This window comes from Calidris pugnax, unplaced genomic scaffold, assembly GCF_001431845.1.
Source record: "Calidris pugnax isolate Ruff unplaced genomic scaffold, ASM143184v1 scaffold133, whole genome shotgun sequence".
NCBI classification, from domain to species: domain Eukaryota; kingdom Metazoa; phylum Chordata; class Aves; order Charadriiformes; family Scolopacidae; genus Calidris; species Calidris pugnax.
The window spans coordinates 1,429,333-1,451,253 of record NW_015090977.1 but is presented as its reverse complement, the minus strand read 5'-3'; the positions used below and the strand labels follow the sequence as shown (position 1 = coordinate 1,451,253).

General features: G+C 37.0%; 1 protein-coding gene across 2 annotated transcripts in view; it reads right to left on the bottom strand.

The window, feature by feature from the left end:
* Positions 1-21,921, bottom strand: part of NCOR1 (nuclear receptor corepressor 1) — a 66,457-nt gene that overhangs the window by 21,885 nt on the left and 22,651 nt on the right. The window contains exons 6-20 of one of the 2 annotated variants that reach the window (XM_014953134.1): positions 20,942-21,055; positions 19,057-19,113; positions 18,476-18,528; positions 17,646-17,712; positions 17,100-17,272; positions 15,282-15,372; positions 14,567-14,745; positions 14,048-14,102; positions 13,185-13,286; positions 7,010-7,140; positions 6,292-6,509; positions 4,761-4,823; positions 2,892-3,031; positions 2,027-2,153; positions 141-696 (exon numbers count right to left, since the gene is read on the bottom strand). In XM_014953134.1, coding sequence (XP_014808620.1) covers positions 141-696; positions 2,027-2,153; positions 2,892-3,031; positions 4,761-4,823; positions 6,292-6,509; positions 7,010-7,140; positions 13,185-13,286; positions 14,048-14,102; positions 14,567-14,745; positions 15,282-15,372; positions 17,100-17,272; positions 17,646-17,712; positions 18,476-18,528; positions 19,057-19,113; positions 20,942-21,055 — 2,126 coding nt within the window. Of the gene's footprint in view, positions 1-140; positions 697-2,026; positions 2,154-2,891; positions 3,032-3,719; positions 3,783-4,760; positions 4,824-6,291; positions 6,510-7,009; positions 7,141-13,184; positions 13,287-14,047; positions 14,103-14,566; positions 14,746-15,281; positions 15,373-17,099; positions 17,273-17,645; positions 17,713-18,475; positions 18,529-19,056; positions 19,114-20,941; positions 21,056-21,921 lie in introns of both variants that reach the window. The other variant, XM_014953135.1, reaches the window with a different exon arrangement.

Here is a 21,921-nt window from a genome sequence, read left to right as displayed (position 1 = left end):
TAGAAATTCTTTCCCTAAGTAGAAATTCTTAACAACAAAGTTGCTACTGATGACAGTTTTTGGATCACTATTAAGCAAAACCACTGTTTAAACAACTTCTTAAAGATAACGATGTTTGAACATGAAACAATTAAACTCACCCCTGCCTGTCAGGTTCTCCATCAACCTCCTCATCAGCACTACAGGTGGCACTCGAATCGTTGTCTGAATGGGATTCTTGTCTTGCTGTATTAACTTGTTGTGACAGACTATAGTCCATTTCCTCGGGTTCTGACTTTTCCTTGGGTTTCTCCATATCTCTGTCTTTGGTATCGCTCTCTATTTTCACTTGAATATTCTCTGGTAGCCTCATTTCAGTCTCTACAGGTTCTACTTTGGTATGCACTGGAAGAGTAATCACAGGCTTAGCTTCAACTGGATGGCTTCTACTGTCAACTTCCATGGGCTCTTCTGCCTCATTATTTATTTCTTCCTTAACCTGTGGCTCAGGGTTTTGACTTTCAGCTGCTGAGACACTTTGGGCTGTTAAGGAGGGAGATGTGCTGGGTGCAGGTTTGATAGTCGATTCTTGTTCTGCTGTTGCCTCAGTGGTTACCTTCGAAGCAGCACTTTCGGATGGAGTTTCTTCACTTGGTTTAGCAGGTTCTGCTGGAGTTGGAGACGGAGCACTTTCTGTATCAGAACTATTTTCAGCACCTGGGGGACAAAAAAAAAAAAAAAAGTTTTGGCATAAAGATTCAGCGTTAATGAAATCTAACTAGGCTTCGATGAACTGCTTCTTTAGAATAATCAGCAGATACAGGTTAAGGAGGGAGACTGGAATTACAGAAATAAGACTCCTTAGCCATCTCTGATCTTACAGACAGCCAGCCAAGTAAATTCTTGTGTGTATGTCAGACACTTGGTACTTCCATATGTGATGCAGCTTTATTACAAGATTAGAGTCAACATTCACAGTACTAAAGGCACGGATTAAATAATTTAAATTAACATGTTTTAGAGGCATCACTGGCAGAAGTGGCAAAACCCTGATTTTACATCAAAATCAGTCACATTTTATAGACATGCTGACTTGCAGTTCTTGCTGTAAAGTTAACAGTTCTAATTTACTTCCTTTACACCATTGTTTTATTGAAAATGTCTTCTTTGCTCTGGGAAAGGTGTAAACAGCATCAAGAACTGGATACCAATTAAAGAAGGGTATTGATTCTTGCAGTGAAAAACCCTCCTCCTCTTTTTAGCCTAGTTCATGAACTCCATTATATTATAAATAGCTTTTGGATAAATAAAAACATTTATGAAAAACTATGGCAACATCTAAAACATAGATTTATATTCAAGTCTAATCTCCTGATAAGAATCTTTGTTCCTTAGAGCAACATCCGTATTTTAGAAATGTTTGTTAAACAAATGGATAAAGTAAGAATCCATCAATTTTAACCTACCCGTCTGAAAAACAAGCAATTATTTTGACCTACTATAGAAATGGACAATTTGCTGGATTACACACACAGAGTAGCTTAAAAAAAAACAACCAAAAACCTCAATGAAAACCCCAAATCCCCAACACTTTGCCACATTCTCCGATTCATCGTTCATGAATTCTATTGCTTATAGCTTCATGAAAGACTGGCCAGGACTGACTGATATTGAGTGCCTATAATTGTTAGCAGTTGCAACCAACACATTTAAAAAACCCCAACACTTCAATTTGCCTGTCTGAAGCTTTACTGAGACCATCAACTAGCAAAGGGTACATATCTTTGACTAAACTTGTTTCATAATGTGCCATTTTTTGAACAAGTGTTACCAGTCTATCCTCTAGAAGACAGCATAGTCAAATTATCTCAAAGTACTAAGCAATAACATTTTAAGGCTGCTCAATACTATAAATGCTAAAATCTAACTGAAACATAGTATTTGAGCACTACATTATGAAATGGAACACAGCTTTCTGAGCATATAATCGGCACAAAACATATGTCCCTTTCTGTACATATACAAATTTCCATCCCAGAAAATTTACCTTCGCTGTCTTCTGGATTCTCTTCTTCGTTAGATGCTTCAATATCTTCATCCTCCTGAGCTGACACAGTCGAAGCTACACTCTCACACTGTGATACATCTCGCTCCTCACGGGGCCTTCGCGAAGACTGATAAAGACACAGAACTTACATTGTACCAAAAATTTGCAAGTATTATTTCCTTTTACATGCATTCCCACTTATCAATCTGAGGTTGAAATGAAAGGCAAAGAATATCTATTCAGCACAGAATCATTCACACGGGCACACACTCTTTCAACTCCAGACCAGTTTTTGCTGCTCTGATCAAAAGTAAGTTCAGGAACAACCCACTGTGTCAATGTATGTTTGGGGGACAACAGAATGACTGCAGCAAACACAGACACTGATGCTCTTCAGTCCAGTGAGAGAAGACTAGGATAACATCACAGTTTACAGGATTCCAATACTCAGGATTCTATTTTAGATGCCCCAAATCTTTCATTTCTTGGTCTTCTACCAACTCTCTTGCTCTGTTTTGTAAGGTTACTGCTCATTGTGTTTCAAGGTAACTCTTCTACAGTGATGAGCTGAACTTCTATAGTTGCTGGTCTACTGATAAGGAAGGTGGTTTTCAGAGCACTAAGGAATTCTTCAGGCTGAGTGTTCTATCTGATAGAAAATTTTCTACTGCATTTTAAAGCAAGAACTGATTAGCACCACAGGTCAGTGAGCATCAGCTGCCTTTTCTAGATTTATGTCACAACACAAAAACAAGTAGAAAAGGAAACAAGTGGTGACTGCAAAAGTCTTAGTGAACCGTGATGAATGCCTTCAGAACGATGCCAAGTTTTCCCCTGCAAAATATTCAGTGCCCTCTGTGCTTACCTTCTGCTTGTGCTGCTGGAGGAGGCTGTCCAGATTGTGTCTCCTTTTATAGTTGAAGTAGAAGTTCTTACACTGAGCTTCACTTTTTGTCCCAACCATTTTGGCAATTGCTGCCCAGTTTCGCCCATGCTCCACTAGGCCTGTTCAAACAAATAAGAACCAATATTTACTATGATAAATGATTCAATTATCCAAACCCAAATAAACGAAATAATGCCTATGGATAGGTAAGATATAGAAGTATTGATTTCCTTAAGAGAACACTCACTGTGGCAATGTATTTGATAACTACTTAAAAGGTGAAAAAAAGCTGTGCCGACCTGAATGTCTTAAGCCTTCAAACTTAACTCTTTGCTGTTGCTAGTATGTAACACCTCTGCTAAAATACTGATTTTATGCATAAGATTTGCAGGTTACAGTATCTGCAAAACAACTAGACAAGTTATAAACTAGATTAGCCTTTCTATAAAAAGACTGTCTTATACAAAAGGAATTTTTATAACTTATAAATACATTAGCTGGGAAATTTACATATGACACACACACCTTCACATCTGTTTTACAAACTTCCATGGTCCAAGTACAACAACAAATTGCTCCAAGTAACCCATATGAAAAACATCAAACTGAGTCTCAAAAAACTGATTTTGTCTGTTAAAGATGTTTGCTTTCGTTAAAAAAATAAAAACACACCACAAAAATCAAACCAACAGCAAATTTGAAATTATGAATTCAGTGTGGTGCTGCAAAAAGTGACAGCACTCGTATTCAGTAAATTATAATCATTTTGTAAATACAAGTATTCAGAAGTAAGTCAAAAAGGTTTACCTTTCTTAGCAACTTCCATTTCTTCTTCTGTCCAGCGGGATGTCTCCACAGGCTCTGCAGAAGCTGAAAGAGAAACAAAGACACTGATCAGACCAGGATGCACTATTATGGCACAAAACACGCATCCCATAGTCAACTAATCTATTTAGGTTAGGGCTTGTTCAAATCATTTGGGAAAGCTGCTCAGGAGTGGAAAGTACTCTCCATTAAACCAAGCTAGAGATATAGACAATAATTACCATCAACTACTAAAAGCAGCAATCCAACATGCTATAAGCTAGTTCCATCTTATTTCACTGACTGCTGTGGAGAGGACTGAAATGGTTATTTATCGATTAGTGTGTATCAAGAAATCTACTATTCTTGTATTCACCGAGTCTCCTACTGGACAAACAGAGAAAAATAAAACAAAAAAAACCCCAAACAGTAAGTAAAACCAAGCGGGAAACTAAGTGTGACTCAACGCAAAATACTTTCCAGTCATTTCTTGGATTTGATATAATTCAGTTTAAATTTCTGAATGGCATTAAGATGCAACAGCCTCCATTTCCTTTTCATAAAACATGCCATTACCCGTAGCATTCAACACAGACACTTCAACAGCTTTCATTAACAAACAATAGAAGTAGGACACTATAAAGTATCTGATCCACTGAAAAGCTATTTTGGATTTTCCAGAAAATCCTGCAAAAATGGTTTAAAAAAAGACAAACCTGAAGACCACTACTGCCTTAGTCTATCTGCTGACAAAAACCCACCATATCAACTGAGCAAGAATATTGATCATAATCTGATGTTACAGTTAAATGAGAACGAATTTGTCCAATTACTCTGTTCTTTAGGATATGCAGAATATTTGAGCAACAAAAGAGGTTTTACAAATTCTAGAACGGCAGCTGCCTCTAACTACCCATTTGAAGATCTAGGAGTAACAAACTGCCACATTCAGTGTGGTGCTGCAAAAAGTGACAGCACTCGTATTCAGTAAATTATAATCATTTTGTAAATACAAGTATTCAGAAGTAAGTCAAAAAGGTTTACCTTTCTTAGCAACTTCCATTTCTTCTTCTGTCCAGCGGGATGTCTCCACAGGCTCTGCAGAAGCTGAAAGAGAAACAAAGACACTGATCAGACCAGGATGCACTATTATGGCACAAAACACGCATCCCATAGTCAACTAATCTATTTAGGTTAGGGCTTGTTCAAATCATTTGGGAAAGCTGCTCAGGAGTGGAAAGTACTCTCCATTAAACCAAGCTAGAGATATAGACAATAATTACCATCAACTACTAAAAGCAGCAATCCAACATGCTATAAGCTAGTTCCATCTTATTTCACTGACTGCTGTGGAGAGGACTGAAATGGTTATTTATCGATTAGTGTGTATCAAGAAATCTACTATTCTTGTATTCACCGAGTCTCCTACTGGACAAACAGAGAAAAATAAAACAAAAAAAACCCCAAACAGTAAGTAAAACCAAGCGGGAAACTAAGTGTGACTCAACGCAAAATACTTTCCAGTCATTTCTTGGATTTGATATAATTCAGTTTAAATTTCTGAATGGCATTAAGATGCAACAGCCTCCATTTCCTTTTCATAAAACATGCCATTACCCGTAGCATTCAACACAGACACTTCAACAGCTTTCATTAACAAACAATAGAAGTAGGACACTATAAAGTATCTGATCCACTGAAAAGCTATTTTGGATTTTCCAGAAAATCCTGCAAAAATGGTTTAAAAAAAGACAAACCTGAAGACCACTACTGCCTTAGTCTATCTGCTGACAAAAACCCACCATATCAACTGAGCAAGAATATTGATCATAATCTGATGTTACAGTTAAATGAGAACGAATTTGTCCAATTACTCTGTTCTTTAGGATATGCAGAATATTTGAGCAACAAAAGAGGTTTTACAAATTCTAGAACGGCAGCTGCCTCTAACTACCCATTTGAAGATCTAGGAGTAACAAACTGCCACAGCAGAGAACTGCAAAGGAAAAAAAAAAAACCTGCCCTGCCACCTTGGCTAATTATTTACTAGCCACAAGGTACTCTATTTGCTAGTATTTCTGCACCACCACAAATTCTGTCAGCCTTTTCAGAAATGCGTTGTCTCTTGTAACCGTATGTGCCAAGAAAGTAACATTTTATTTTAAAGAAGTCTCTCGTCATCTAGTGCAGGAATAACAACAACAAAACAACTTGCTAGGATCTATTTCAAATTATAAAACTCCCTAATGCACTCAAATATCAGGCCTGTAAGTCAATCTGTGTCAAAGACATTTGGATCCCCACAGATCCACCATTAGCTCTGCAAAGAAAGAAAAAGTAGTTATCACAGAAAGGCTGAACTGCCTTTTTTTTTCCCCAACGTGGTTCTAACAGTCACCTGATCAGACATATACTGTTCGTGAAGTTACAGGTGTGCAGTTTAACAGCACCACACAGTCACAAAATGATAAATACTAAAAAGAAAAAGTGCACTTCATGCACAGAAAATAGCCCTATGTCAGCGAAGAGCCTCATGACCAGATGGGTCCCCGAGTGTCCTATAAATGCTACTCACAAGGTTCTGGAGGGGGTGGAAGAGGCGGTGGTGGCTCTTCAGTGGCTGCAGCTGCAGCAGCATTGGCTTGTGCAGCTTCATTTGTCATTGATCTGGTGATTCTGCCCTTACGACGACCTTGGCTATTGGCAGTTTTTCGGCCCCTAGGAGTGGCCTGCTCCCTTTCCTCCGTCTCCTCTGGTGCAACTTCAGTTTTGTCCTTTTCTTTGGTATTCTCTCTGGGAATAGTTAAAACAATTCAGTTACCTTCAGACAGCCGTTATGGGCAGATATTCCTGAATATGGATGTTAAAAAAACAAACCAGAACCAAACCAAACCAAACTACAAAACTCCACAAACCCAAAAGACACCTTTAACTGAGACAGAATTCACTTACTGCCCACAATTTAGAGTTGTTAGAGAACAACATAGATACACTATATTATCAACTTCAAAGAAAATATGAACACTGTGATAGAACATATAGAAAAAAACCAAACCAACAAGATATGAAAATTATTACATGTGCAAAAAACCAATACCATGGCTTTTTCCATCAGTCTGATTAGTTCAGCAAGACACAGAAATTGGTACATCCACAAAAATTTTAATACACAAAGCCTACCCTAACAGTTTTCAGTCCAGATTTCACCATCAGACTAATGCAAATTCTGGCGTGATCTGTGCAAAAAACTGCAATCTAAAGCAAATTAATGCATTTCCAGTACATATACTTACTTAGATTCCTCCTTCTCATCCTTTTCCTCCTCATCTTTCTTTTCCTCCTCTTTTTTCTCTGCTTTTTCTGCTTTTTCCTCTTCTACCTTTTCTTCTACTTTTTCTTCTTGAGAAGGACGAGCTATTTGTTGCTGAAATGAAATGGGATTTACACATTATAACAACTTGGTCACACAAAGTGCAGCAACTTGTACTCAGAGCAGCAGAAACACTGATGCTGTCTTACCTCCCACTGAATGATAATATTTTAAGTTACAATCACTGCACACCGGTAAACATAATATTAAAACACCTCTGCCAAAACCTGTAACACCTGTCTGCACCCTGAAATCATAATGAACATGATGTTCCAAGCATTATCTCCCAGACTTCAGAAGTCCCCTTTACTGCAGAATGTGCAATTTCTACGTATCAGCTGTATAACCTCAGAACCTCTCAATTTATTTTCTCTTCTGTTTCTTCTGCTCAGCTGCCCCGTTCAGATACGCTATTTTGTCTTATAAATACCATGGAGGGACAGGCTTCTTCTGCAGGGTGAGCACAGAGGTGATAATGTCCACGTACACGTGTTGACAAATACATGTGCTGTTTTATGTCACTAAAAATGAACAGCTACATTTTAAAAGTACTTGGAGAGCTCTGACCAACATCTTGTGTAGTAATGTTGTTGCTCCTCTCAAATTTTATTTTTAACGTTGTCCATTTTAAAATAGTGAAACCTGATAGCTCACATCTTGGAAGCACAAGATCTAGTAGCACAAACATTATGACCAACTCTAAGCCATCTTCTCAAAACTGCCATCAGTAATCAAGAAATATAATTGTTCAAAAAACAGGGTCAGGAATTTCAGGCTTATGTTTCCACTGAAGTTATGGAAGAAAAATTATAGCCTGGAATTATTTATTTATTAATTAAACTATAGTCTTTATTGAAATTATAGTTTTACAAGCACATAAGCACTGACAAAATGACAAAGTAATTACCATTACCCATAATTATACTAAGGAAAACTGCACAAAACACTATTTACGCATTGTCTATTAAGAGACTCTCGCTCCTTATCTTTCAAAGCAATCCAGATGACTACCATGTGCAAGGGTATCTCATTTTAGAAAGCACATAAATTTGATTTAAAACTTTCCAGAAGAAACAATCCGCTTCAGACAGGAATTAATGAAAGAAATTTCTGTTACTGAATGTGATCACACAGAATTACCAGAATGGTCCCTTGCAGCTGCTAAAAAATAAAAATTAAAAAATAAACTAAAAATGGTAAGAGAAATTTGTAGCATTGTTTTTGCTATTCCTTATCACACAGAAAAATAAAATAGCCACAGCATTCCCTGTCTGACTTTGCTGTTAGAAGTGGCCTAACATTAAGACAAGCCAAACATCCTGTGATGTTTTAAGGAAGTGGTAAAAAAATGACACTGCTTATACGGAAAAAATCCCCAAGCATTAGGAAAGATCAAACAAACGTGGCTACAGAAAAGATTTCCTTAAGTTTTAGTGTTGTAACCCTCCCTAAATATATTTAAGAGCCTAAATATTGATTTTTGCCATCCACAATGATATATCTGCATATGGCCAAAACATCTTGCTTTCCAACACTGCTGAATTTCTCTGTCCACAGCTCACCTGCAAACTCCATCCTCTCCAGGTTAAAATACCAAGGAATAGTTTTCTGCTACTAAATAAATCCTGTAACCCACCCCCTAAACTCCCAGAACCCTTCCATGAAGCAAATGGTAAATGAATTAATTCTCCTGATGGGCCTCAGAAGGCAGCAACCCACAACAAGCATCGAGAGCTTAATTCCTGTTGTCCATTTACCCGGAACAGTGTCTGTAACAAGGTGATCTTCTGAGGCCCCCCAAAAAATCCAAGCGTTGTGTGTTAGACTTCGTACAAGGAGAATGAGAAAAGAAAGCCTGAGGCTGCAAGTGAGGTTATAGTGGGCAGACTCCAGTTAAAGGCGAGGGGAGAGGGAAGAGGAAGAAAGAGCTCTCTTCCTCCTCTCTGAAAACACGTCAGTTTATTCAAAATGCATGAATACAGTTTAAATTCTGCCTTAAATATGTTTTCATAAGAAACTACAGAATGCAAGAGAGGGTGAGGAGTTAAGACATGACCACACTGAGGGAACCACCCTCAGGAGTTGACACTGAAGGGGCTTGAATGGGTTAAAGAAGCCACCTCCAACAAACCATCACCCACTCGGAACCGAAACACCCAGGTGCTCTCCACAAAATTTGTGTGTGTGCACAACCCACTTGTTCCTTACCCGGCATGAGACTCTGCGAGTCAACTTTAAAAAAGCAAAATACATGCAATACTTCTATAGAAGCTACCTTTCAAATAAATAGTCAAAGGACACTTGACAATTCATGGAAAGACAAGGAGAGAGATCTAAAGGATTGCTGTTCTAGGACTCCATTAACTCAGATTTTACAGTCCACTGAAAAATTCCTCAAAATAGGCTTTTCCTTTTCACAGATGAACCAACCTTCCCGTAAGTGTAGCAGCAGGTGTCACTGTTTCACTAACAAAACTGAGGCTAGAAACAGTCACAAAAAGGACTTGTTTTTGACATTTTAATAACGTGAACTGGAGCAGAAAACCCAAACACTAACTGCTATCGTCCTGATGCAAATCATTAGCATTCAAGATGCTGGCATTACTCGGTTATGCAAAAACTTGCTCCAAGCAAAATGTCAGAGACCTGCTAAGATAAATTATTTCCATCGTGCTAAATAGATCGGCCTCAAAGGCAAGGAGTTTAAAATTGCATTTTCAGAAGAAAAGAAAAAATTTTTAAAAATAAAATCTCTATTTTACATATAAACTATTTACAAAACAGTTGCTGGAAATCCTCTGTTCTTTTTGCCTGGCTAACTTAACATCCCACTTTGTAAATAACAGGCTTCTCTATTTCACCGTGAATTTATTTAACATGCATAATCAATAGGTCAAGTGCAGGTTAAACACAAACCTTAAAACAGTTGAAGCCTCGGTCAGCGACGTACCTGCACATTCATCTGTTGATTAGAACTTTTACTATCCAGGCAAGGGGACGGGCTTTAGCTCAGGGTACGACTCAAAAGGACAAACCCCACACCAGCACCGACATCACACAGCTCTTTCGCGGAGGCCGCCTGACCCAGCAACGTGTTTATTCCAGGAAATGGTGTCATTCTGCCACTTAAGCTGCCTACGGTGGAGTTGCCCATCTCACATACAACCTTCTAATCTCGCCAGGGTCACCCGAGGTAATTAATCCCCACCGACCCGGGCTTGATTGGCCGTCGGGGACATAGAGGGAATTTCTGTCTAGTCACATCACCGGTCCCTTCCACCTGCTGCGAAGGGACTGGGCTCCGGCCACCACCAGCAGCTTGTGCTGACCAGGCAGCCAGGCACAGAAACACCCCCCTCACCAACCACTCTCTCTGGGAGAGAACCTCCTTTCAATGAGTTAATTAAGGAATTCTCCATAATCCATGCAAAAGCATCATAGAGCCACGCGTTCCTCCTATACTGTGTTACAAACTTGCTCTTCATTTGAAAAGTCACGTTCGGTTTAAGATGCAGTTCTTTAGTTGCATCTGTGAGCACTCTGGAATGGTTTAGGTAGCATATTATAATAAGGCTTTTCTAAACCTATTTGAGGACAAAAATGTATCAGAATTCAATAAGCCTTACGTCTCACAACGTGACATGCCTTAATCTAGTATTCAGCTTCTCTAAAGTAAAAGCCTCCAGGATGAAACTTGATTGAAGTTGTACTCACAACATTCTCTGAAGGATTTCAACATCATTACCATGATTAATATCTTCTCCACAGCAACATTCTATTTGCTTGCCTTCTGATTTACAAAAATATATGAATTATTAAGAGTTTAAACTGAAGCACCTGTTATTGGCATAGGCACATCTTGGTGCACATCATAAATCTCACAGGACTTGTGTTTGCCCATCAGCAAGGAAGCTTCAGGTTGTTGCTCTGAGATATGAAAAATATCAGCTCCAAACAAAGCTGGGGTGTGGGAGGGAGAGGGGGGATGAACTGCAATCTGCAACTGTAAGATAAAAATTCTGGCAAGGAAGGCAGTTTGACACTCTCAGTTTCTTTTTACTAGCTGTTAGAGATGTTTCTAATTAATCATTTATAAAATTAAGAAATACAAATATGATTTTTGGTACTGTGCAATTCCTTACCACAGCATTACTAAACATGCTAACTACAACACTTCTGGATTTAAACTTCCAGAAATGGTAAAATTTTCCATTTAAAATGTTTAATGTATTTCCTTGAGTTTGCAAGTGTCTCTCAGCATTCTGCAGAGCTACAAGGTCTGCCTCGTATCTGATCCTTACCACAGAGCACACACGAACCGTCCAGCAGCTGCCCAAAGTTTAGTGATTTGCTGTAGTACTTAACGTGGATCAACCACCAGCAACTAAGACTTACAACTCTGCTAAAATTCAAAATGAGTCAGTAATTTGGGTATAAGCCAGTATTCAGAGGAGCAGTTACAAAGTCAGGCAAAGCACCTGGGGTTTCCTTCTATAATGAGCTGAGTCCACCCATCTATGCCCTCGTGTACCAGGCTGTAATTAAAAATCTATCCCGTTTATATGCATTGTCCAAGGAAAGCACACAATTTATGGACTGAGAAATCCATCCAAATTTTGAACTCTGCCAGCTCCAATGCTCTAAAGTTTAACTATGTGGAATGACAGTTAAATATACAGTTACGATCTTCTGAATATCTCAAAACTTACAGTTACGTTGTGTTCCAGCTTGAGCCAGTTCTGGCTCCTCAGCTCTTAGAAGAGCTTCAGAAGAACAGCACACAGCAAAGACACTGCTCAACACATGTACATACTATGACCACACCAGTATCATTTTATATTGGAATATGAAACTGAGCCACTTAAAATCACAGCTTTATCTGTGTTTAATGTCCACAGCTACTGTCTACATTTTGGACAAATCTCGTTTATTTCCATCTTCTTTGTGTTAGCCATACATCCATACTTTAATTGGAATCCTTCACCATCACTAGTCACACAACAAGACACTTTTCCTATTTAAAAGCATTATTAGGCTTAGAAAGTCTAACAGAAGTTCTAGCAAAATACAGCACACTTCCAGTGTTTTCTCCCATCACAGCAGTTCACAATTAGTCAATGTAGAAGCTCTAACTAAATCCTGTGCATAATGAAAATGACCTTATCCCAAGCAATCCATAATTTGTGGGGTACAGACAAGCCTTATGTGACCTGACCTCTTCTCTTAGAACACCAAATATAATTTAAAAGTACAACAGCATCACAGAAGCACACCACAATGACTGTTTCTGGCAAACAGGATCAACTTATCAACTGAAGCTGTTTGTAGCAATTTTCTTTTATATAAAAAAATCCATTTGCTGGGACTGCCAGAAAACTTACATTATTAGAAAAGAGGATTCACATATCCTGAAGCGTAATGTTTACTTCATTTGCTGTTTTGCAGTTCAATACAAATTTGCACTGTCACAACACCTCGAAGTCTCCACTATTTTCTTTTTAGTATCACTGTTGAGATATGACTAAATCCAATAACCCACAACTCTTCAGAGTTTAAGATCTGCGGATTTCTAAAACCTTGAATTGGAAAGGACTCTCCCCTCCCGCCCCCATCAAGCTTCAGTTCCAACAAAACACTAAGTATTTCTTCACCATATCACATCCATACTGGTTTCCAGCTGTTAAATTCATTTTAAGGATAAAAACTCAAAATACCTGCAGGTTTGGCTGTTACACCTAGTACTCTGTTCATCTACTTTATTTCAATTCAATTGGTCTCTTTCTTCTTGCTATTAAGTTCCAGTTTGACTTTGAGCCCGACCACCAAATAAAGATCACTATTAATTTCTGCTTTTAGACAAGCATTGACATAATAAGTGATTATATATTTTCTACTGGAAGTCACATGCTAAACCTAATTCCTGTTGGCTTCAACATAGGATTTAATGTTAACTTCAATATATATGGCAGGGTCCTCAAATAAAATGAATTTTCATTAAAAAGGGCCCCTGGCCTTATGCATATCATGTACTTACTATATCAGATAGTACCTGAAACAATAAAATAACAATATTCAAGTGACAAATAAATTTAAGATACCTGGTTTCTTCCTCTGCGTTTACCGTAATTCCTTCGCACAAGGGCTTTATAATTTTCATTTTTCTTGGTCAAATAATAATATAATACACAGTCGGGAACATTCTAAAGTGAACAAGCAAAAAAAATAATTAGGTTTTACAGCTATAAAGAATACATTTTTAGTATTTAATTTCTCTCAACACTGAAGCTATTCAGCCCCTAGACTAAAATAACACTATTAGATTTGTTTGCTCAGCGGGGAAGTGAATTCACACACAAATATAACAATATAACTATGCATAAAATGGCAGTGTTAAACGAAGGTCCCATGTATTTATAATATCCCTCAGCTACTTCTGTCTGCACAATTTCATCTATACTAGACAATTTGCAAGTCTGAAAGCTTCTATTCATCCTAATAGCTGTACGTAATCAAGATGCTGCTGTAAGTCTTAAGAAATCCTAATTCGCCATTACTTCTTACACCAGTAAAATCAGTACTAAAGACTAATTCAGCCACCAGCTGGATCCCACGGACTGGAAAAGTGGGAGTTCACACAGTGGCTCTCAGCAGAGACAATTATGTCCTTCTCTAAACAGTGAGATAGTTACAGCAGCTTACCCCCTTCAACAAGAAAGTAAGATCAAAACTAGAAGTTTTCTTTTACTGTTGTCAATAGTGTCATTTCACTAACTTTTTTGCTAGATGTTTGCATGCACTGATTGCATTACTGATCAAGCATTGCAAAATCCCATGAAAGCAGTAACTTTTTTTGGACTTACATTTTTTTCCAGGAAGAGAAAATGATGCTGGGATAAACGACTTACATTTGGAAAGTTAGGGATCCCACCCTAGGCTCTACTTGCATTAAAAAAGGTCTTACCTTTCGTTCCAGGTAGGAAGCAATTAGACCAAAGTTCTTGGGATGTTGGACAAACCTTTTATAAATCAGAAATTATTTCAGTTTAACAACATAACTCATGACGAAATAAGCAAAGCAGTCTTCCAAACAATCTGTTCCATCAGCAAACCTTTGAGTTACACAACTGAAATTTGTCTAAAAAGCCTAGTATTCAAATTGTGCAAATTTAGATCTAAGCACTTAAAATTAGCTATTATCTGATATAATGAGATCATTTACCTACTCTTCTCATTTAAACTTTATCACAAAACTAAAGTATTTTTAAGATAATTTCTTATCTAAGGATTAAATGCATGTGAGTCTACTCAGTAGAAAAATAAGTAGTCTAAAACGTTTTCAATTTATTCATCCAACTAAGAACATTATCAAATATTACTGCACAAAAGCTTCAGCATTCCCTATTTAGTGATGTTTACTGTGGGGTTAGGTATTTAACTGCCATTTGCAACATAACAAAAATAAAAGACAAAAAACCATTACTTTTCCTTAAAAATCTCTTTCTCGTGGTCGGTCCAGACATTCATGAACTGTCTGTCTTTATAAACTTTCATGGGATCCTCCATCAGACCATTCATATTAATAAACTTCACTCGTCTTTGTTCTGCATCAAACATCATGGGAGGAATGACAGAGAGCTGGCGCATTTGTTTTTCATTATTCTACAGGCAAAGAATAAAAGAAAAAGTAAAGATACCAAAAGTTGCTCCTAATGTTCACAGTTACTGAATTACACAACCCTCTAAAGCTCCACCACAATATACATTCACAGTTAGTTTAAAACTTCTTTGTGTCTGCTTAACTCTTCTAGAAGTTGTCACTACCCCAGTGACCATTTACACACTCAGTTAAAGGAAAGTGTAACAAATGATGAAAAACTAACATGGTGCAGGGTTTTAGAAAGAGGAGTTTTCACAGGTTTGTTACAGCTGTAAAGAACTAGCTTGTAGCAAGCCTGCAATGAACACAGACATACCAGAAAAATCTAGGACACACACAATTAGGAAGCATAACCCTTAAAAGAAAAGCATTTGTAAAAACTGCTTCAAGCCAAACTTCACAGAGACTCTCTCCAACCAGCCCAAAAAGGTTTCTCTTATCAAAAAAACCAAACCCTCTGAAAGAGACCTTTCACTGCCACCGAAAGGATAGAGTCATTTGCTGTGTCTCTACAGCAAAGTACAGACAAGAGCCTCACCTCCTGCTCAGAGAGTCCATCAATGATTTCAGAAATCTCATGTTCACTTCTAGCAATAGTTGCTGAGAGTCCAGCCCCTCTTTGACCAACTCTAGAATTAAAGGAAAACAGAAGTAGTGAGGATAAAGTGGAAAAGAGCTGTATTTTCAGATTTTGTACACATCAATGACAACCTTCAAAATTCTTCTTCAAAATATTGTTATCAGTCTGCCAAATTACTTAGTTAGGACTAACTTCCTTAAGCAGCACCAGAGCGTGACCTCTTATTAATGTGCTGCAATTTCAAACAACTGCTTGGTTTCACAGGTGAATTTTCCAGGCTTAGCAAGAAAGGCATCCTCGAGTCAACATCAAAAAAGGAGTGTTAGCACAATTCCGCTGCAAGTAGGTGTTTTAGATATACTCAGCAGAAGCCTGTTAATGTAAGAAACATTCATCAGTGGTACAGAAATCATCATCTTAATTAGTACAACTGATACACTGGGAAAGACAGCTTTTTTAAAAAAAAAATAATAAAAAAAAACACATCAAAATTGCCTTTCATCAATTTGGTCAAGATACTAATACAGCACCAAGACTCACTACAACAAAGGAACATTTTAACTTCTAAACTCAGGAAGACTGCTGTAATTTGGAATAATTTTTCAGCCGCTGATCTTTACACTTAAGATCATCAAATAATATATTACAGCATGTGGGTTAAAAAGCATTTCAGAGATAAAAATCACTGATAATTAGACAGACAAAACATCTTCATTTGCTCAAAGATTTTACTGAACTAATCAATTTGCACAAAATCTGACCAAAAAACCTCAGTGTTTACATGCCAATAGAATTACAAGGACAGCCACAGACAAGGACAGCCACAGACAAAGATGCCATTACGTTGGAGAACATAATGTAAAGAGATGGCCCTTTCCCAAGTAGTTTGCAATTACAAAGATGTGATATATTCTTTAAGTAAAAGCTTGTTACAGATAGGAGTTCTCTTTCTGTTCTAACAATTCATTTTTTTTCTCCTCTTCTCCTGATTCCACAAAGGCAGATCTTGCAGACTTCACAATATAGTGCAAACTCTCTGCTTCTCCTATGTTTTATGAAGTAAGAGGATTTAGACAGACTGTTAGAAGAGATAATGAGATGAAATCTTTATGGGGCTTGAACTCTCCAAGGTGTATGAAATTGATTTCAAACATTAGATAAACAGATTTGAACACAACTGAATCAAACTTGACCTAATTCTAATTTAAAGTGCTACCAACAGTACTGTAGATAGTCAACTCTCAAATGAATTGCACTTCATTCCTTTTAAAACTCTTTCTACAGTCTCCATTTAACAAATGCCTGATAGATTAAAATTAAATAATAGTGACTTAATTGTCATAGCTTGCGTACTTCAAAAAGCAAAAATGCCTGGAATAAAATTACATGGCAAGTACAACAAAAGATCACTCAAATTGCTAATTAAAGAAGTCAAATGATTTTGGAGTGTGTAGGGTAATGAATATAGGGATCACGAAACAAAGGAGGAACACAGACACCCAGTGACAGAAAAATACTAAGTTTAAATTAGGGTGTAGGCCCAAAATGAACAGGCTCATGTGAAGCTGACACTCCCATTATCTGAAGACCAACCCCAAGACCTCTTTGTGCATCTGAACAGCTTAACTCAACACAGTCTCACCAAGCACAACAACCTAACTAGCCTTTGCTAATTAGTCCTTTTTCTGTATTTCTTTTGGAAAAAATATGGGGTTCGATTGCAGATCTAAAAAGGAGGATAGGAAAGGAACATTTTTTTCAAATCTATGGTAATACCTTTGGAATCGTTCCTGCTGTTCTCTTTGCTTCCGGATTTCTGGAAATTGTTTTTCATAGTACTCTCTTGTTTTGCTCTCCTTTGCTTTCCTGCGTGGATTATTTTCTATCCTGTCAACTTTCTTCTCCCATGCCTCCATCAGCTGATCGTAACGTTGACAGATTTTCTGTTCCTGTTAAAATAAAATTACACTTAGTGATCAGTATCCGTAACACGAGTAGGCTCCATATTTTTCCTGCTCTAGTGGCTTTTCATTTTGAAGATGGGTCTCTTCCAATCATGAAGAAAACAAAAGGGAAACACACACACACACACAAAAAAAAAAAAGCTTTCTCCTTATTGTACTTTAGATGAATTTCAGTCAAATAATCAAGAAACCACAGTCACAAACCTGAAGTTTACTTCTCAATAAATCAATAGAATTTTAGATTAAGATCTTATTTTTCTAATCAATGGGATCTACATGACACATTTGGGAATGCAAGTCAAGGATCCAGGCAGAAAACCAACCCTGTGCTCTTTGTACAAAAACACAGAAGTATTACCCGTTGTTTTCTTGCATGGTTTCTTCTTTTAAAGAATAGTATTAGCTTTTTCCTCATCACTTGGTTTCTGGAAAACAAAATCAGAAAAAAAAAAGTGAGCTATGTAAGAATCAAGCACTTCAAAATTACTCAACAAAGCCCATATGGATTCTAGGTGCCAGATCATTATTACAAAAAATATCTCCAGGGGTAGAAAAAAAGAGGGAAAATTCCTGATGAAACAATCATCTTACTAACACTATATTCTATCAGAGAAGATTCTTGAAGATGGCTGGAACTAAGACCCAAAAGCTTCCAATTTTAAGCACGGTGCTCTCCTTCACCACAAGAGAGAATATGCTGAACTGAGTAAATTGAGCTTAAGATATTATGCTTTGGAAAAAAAATATCGTTGTAATTCAATCCCAAAGTTAAGAGTTTTACAATACATTACTCAAAAAAGTAAGTATTTTGGAACTGCTATACAGCTACATTTGAAGGAGTGGAGCAAGAAGTACTTTATTTAAAAGACAACCATCTGTAGGATTTTTCCTGTACTAACAAAACATTATAAAATGGTAGTAAAATGTATAGCACTTAGTAATACGCACATAGCTCACTATGCATTTCTTCATATCTGAAACCAGCAATTTATCTCTTCTTTTGCAAAAACTGGTAGTACAGAAATTGGTTAAATAGTACAAAAACTGGAAAGTTACATTGACTGGAAGCTTTTAAATATGGTTGAAGTACGTGCATCCCAGTCGGAAATCACAAAAATCAAAAAATTGAGGTAATGTTTGAGTCTAGACGCCTTAAACAGCACAATGAGAAGATATCAAAGCACTTACGTTTTGATGTTTTCATGGTAGACCTTTGTGTCTGATGGTTGGTTGTAAAGTGGCTAAAATTTTGGATTAGAAAGGTATGCTTAGTACTTTTCAATGCATGGAATTCTAAAAGTGTACGCAATATATTTAACAATCTTTTAATATTCTGCCAACATCGCACTCAATCTGAGATGTAACAATCTGAAGGGACTAGAAGATACTCAACACAAAGCACAGATTTCATTACTTAAAATTAGATCATTATAAGTACCTATGTATATAATAGTTTTTGTTTTTTTTATATTTCAAACTGTTCTCTCTAATAGGTTCAAATCTATTTTAAAAGATCACACTTACGCAGCCAATCAGTTCATTCAAGCCCCAATTCACCAGTGTATTTAAACACATACTTCTTTTATACATAAACATGGAACTACATCTGTTTACCACAACAGAACTACAGAGATGAAAGCAACACTGGCAACACAGAAAACAGAACAGAATAAAACCAAACCAAAAACAATCAAAAAGAAATAACAAACAAGCAAAAAAACCCACCACCACCACAAAAACTAAAACAAAACCCCAAACCCGCAACTTACCAGTTCAACTTTTGGACCAAGACCCTCAAAAATTTTGTGAGCTTCTTCTGCTTTTTTCTGCAAATAAGATTTTTTTGTATAGTAAATCATCTGAAATTAATATCAAAAGCATACCTGAGCTCTCTCACTTACACAAGCTGCTAAACCCCTGTGTCATCATACTACATCCTTCTTAACCTACTTCTGCAATGTTGCCTCTGCAAATCCAGAAACCTGTACCTGAATCGTGCAGTTACTACTCTGATTTCCATGTCTGGAAGCTGATAGGCGTATAAAAGCAGTTCAAAAGAACATGAATTTAATAAATAATTACAAACCCACAAAAGTATGTCAAAGGTCCTCCTTCCCTCACACTAGGCAAAGGTCTCAAAATAATTCTGACCCTAAAGGAGGCAGCAGTGGATAAGAGAGTTGTCTTTCACAGATTTATTTCAAGCCTGTACAATCTTCCAAAGCCCTTTGTCAGCAGACAAGGTTATCTGAAATGACCCAACAGACTAGTTCAGATTTGCTTCTTTCCCCCCAGTAGTTTATGTGCTAGCCCTAAGACATCTGCAAAGAACAATATCTGAGAAACTAACACATAGAGCAGTTGTTACAAGAAAGTGTTCTGCTCAGTTCTAACCTCTTCCCATGGAATTTCAATCTTGAGAAATTCTTTGGAACTCACAGCAGTACAAAATAATTATACATCAAGGAAATATTATAGTGTTACCCTGGTAGAATGGTTTTTCTGGTCTCAAAACATTGAAAAGCGAATTCTAGCCCTAATGCTTCAACCAAATTTTAGCCACCAGTAGTTGAATATTAGAAGTAATTATCCTACTAATAAGTAAATTATCCTAAATGGTTTGAAGTTGAAAGCTGCCAAGTGGACTGGCCTCTTGTACAACTCTAGATGGAAAGATACCAAACAAGTGCTATGTACAGAAATGGCTTAAGAGATTTAAAAAAGTAAAACTGGTTTGTAACCAGAAGTAAACATATTGCTGTAAATTGGTAACATCATTTTTTATAACATAATAATTGTCCTAATGTATTAAGTAAATACATCAAATTCCAGAGACAACTTGGGAAAGGGGAGAACAGGATGCATGGAACACTTGGGACACAGTTCTACTGTATAAAATCTAGTATTGTGTTGCAGTTTTTTACTGTCTCAATTTTTCAAAAATAGTCTATTGTAATCAAAGTTAGCTGTTCCCCTAAACTACAAAATAAAAATTGGGAAATTACACAAATATATAGCACTCTCACAAAAGATCATACTAATTTCAAAACCAGCAGATATCCAAATCCCTAATCTCAAACTACCACAGAAAAAAAAAAGGCAGGAAGCATTTTGCTACTGGTATTACTGAGCTCCTGTGCTTTTATCACAACTTCTGCAACACAAGCTCACAATTCACCTACATGCTACTTCTTCCTATCTGGTCATTTATCCAAATCTTACATGACACAAGCCAGAGTTTAAAAAGGCACAGAATATTACAACATTCGCCTTTTTTCCCCCTTCAGCTAATAAAAGAATTCAAGATAAATTTTTGAAGCATTTAAATATATATACATACACACACACATAAACACATCTATCTATTTACAGATGCATGTGTGTTTAGATAGATTTATCTCAACACAGAGGTCTAAGGATGATACCCAGAGATGTGTTCCCCTAGACTGCTTATAAGATAGAAGGAGGATCTTGCGACCAAGAATAAAAATGTCATGCAAGTGTCTTTCATTTAGAGAAGTAAATCAATATTAAAATGGGGGCAGGCAAATCAGTAAAATAGAAGATGCAAAAATTGCCCCACGGACATGATTTAAGACAGTAAATTTTAGCACACAGGGTCAGACTTAGAGCTACATTGAAAAGCACGCTTACCCGATTTTCATCGTAAATAATTTGGACAATACTGCGGTGTTTCTGTTCCACTGGAGGAGGGGAGACAGGCCTCTCTGGCTCTGGAGGCTTAGCAGCTTCTTCTTCAAGTTGTTGCTAAGAGACGAAAGAAAGAAAATCAGCCATCCGCACCATGTTACCCTTACCAGTAATTAGTCACCAGAGATAAAATATGCATCTGATCAACAGTTAGCCCTGCCTGTTATTTCTCTTCTTAACTGACAAGGAATGAATGAAATGGTTTTAAGGCGAACAGGGACGATAACAAGACTATTTTTTGTACTATTAGTAAACCAAATTAGCTGTTTACAAGTCTCACCTTCATTAAATCAGAGGTGTTTCTACTTGAAATTTAAAGCCACTGTCACACTGTAATTTATCGCTATTTAACTTTAAACAAAAATACAAACTTTGGAGGACAGTTACACCAAACCTGCTTCTCACAGAGGAAGTAATCCACAGAGATGCCTTTTGACATTGTAGCTATTCAAGTGTTATTATTACTACTGTCTTTTTTTTTAAAAGGTACAGAAGTCCTAACAATGCACAGAGAACATCATTCTACATATACTTCATAGCAGAAATAAACCGCTCCACGTGTATTGATTGTCCAAGATTGTTACAATCTTGTTTCAAATAAGCAAAAAACCAGCTGTAATATTTTCCAAGCCACCACACTGCTGTGATTTGTTTTCATATCAAATAAATCTAATTCAGTGACATCTTCATTTTTAATTTTAAATATCCTTTATCCACGCCTGTCACAAACATGCACCAAACATTTCCAATGCTCCATTCTGTCTTACAACACAGGCTAGAAAGTGCTGCATTGCTTCATAAGAATTCAAAATCTAAATTTTTGCAGAATGCCATAATAAGCAGGCTCAATTACTGCAGACAACAGCAACTTTGTAATTTTTTTTAAGTCAAATCACCCTACAAATGTGCACAAAGGAACCTTC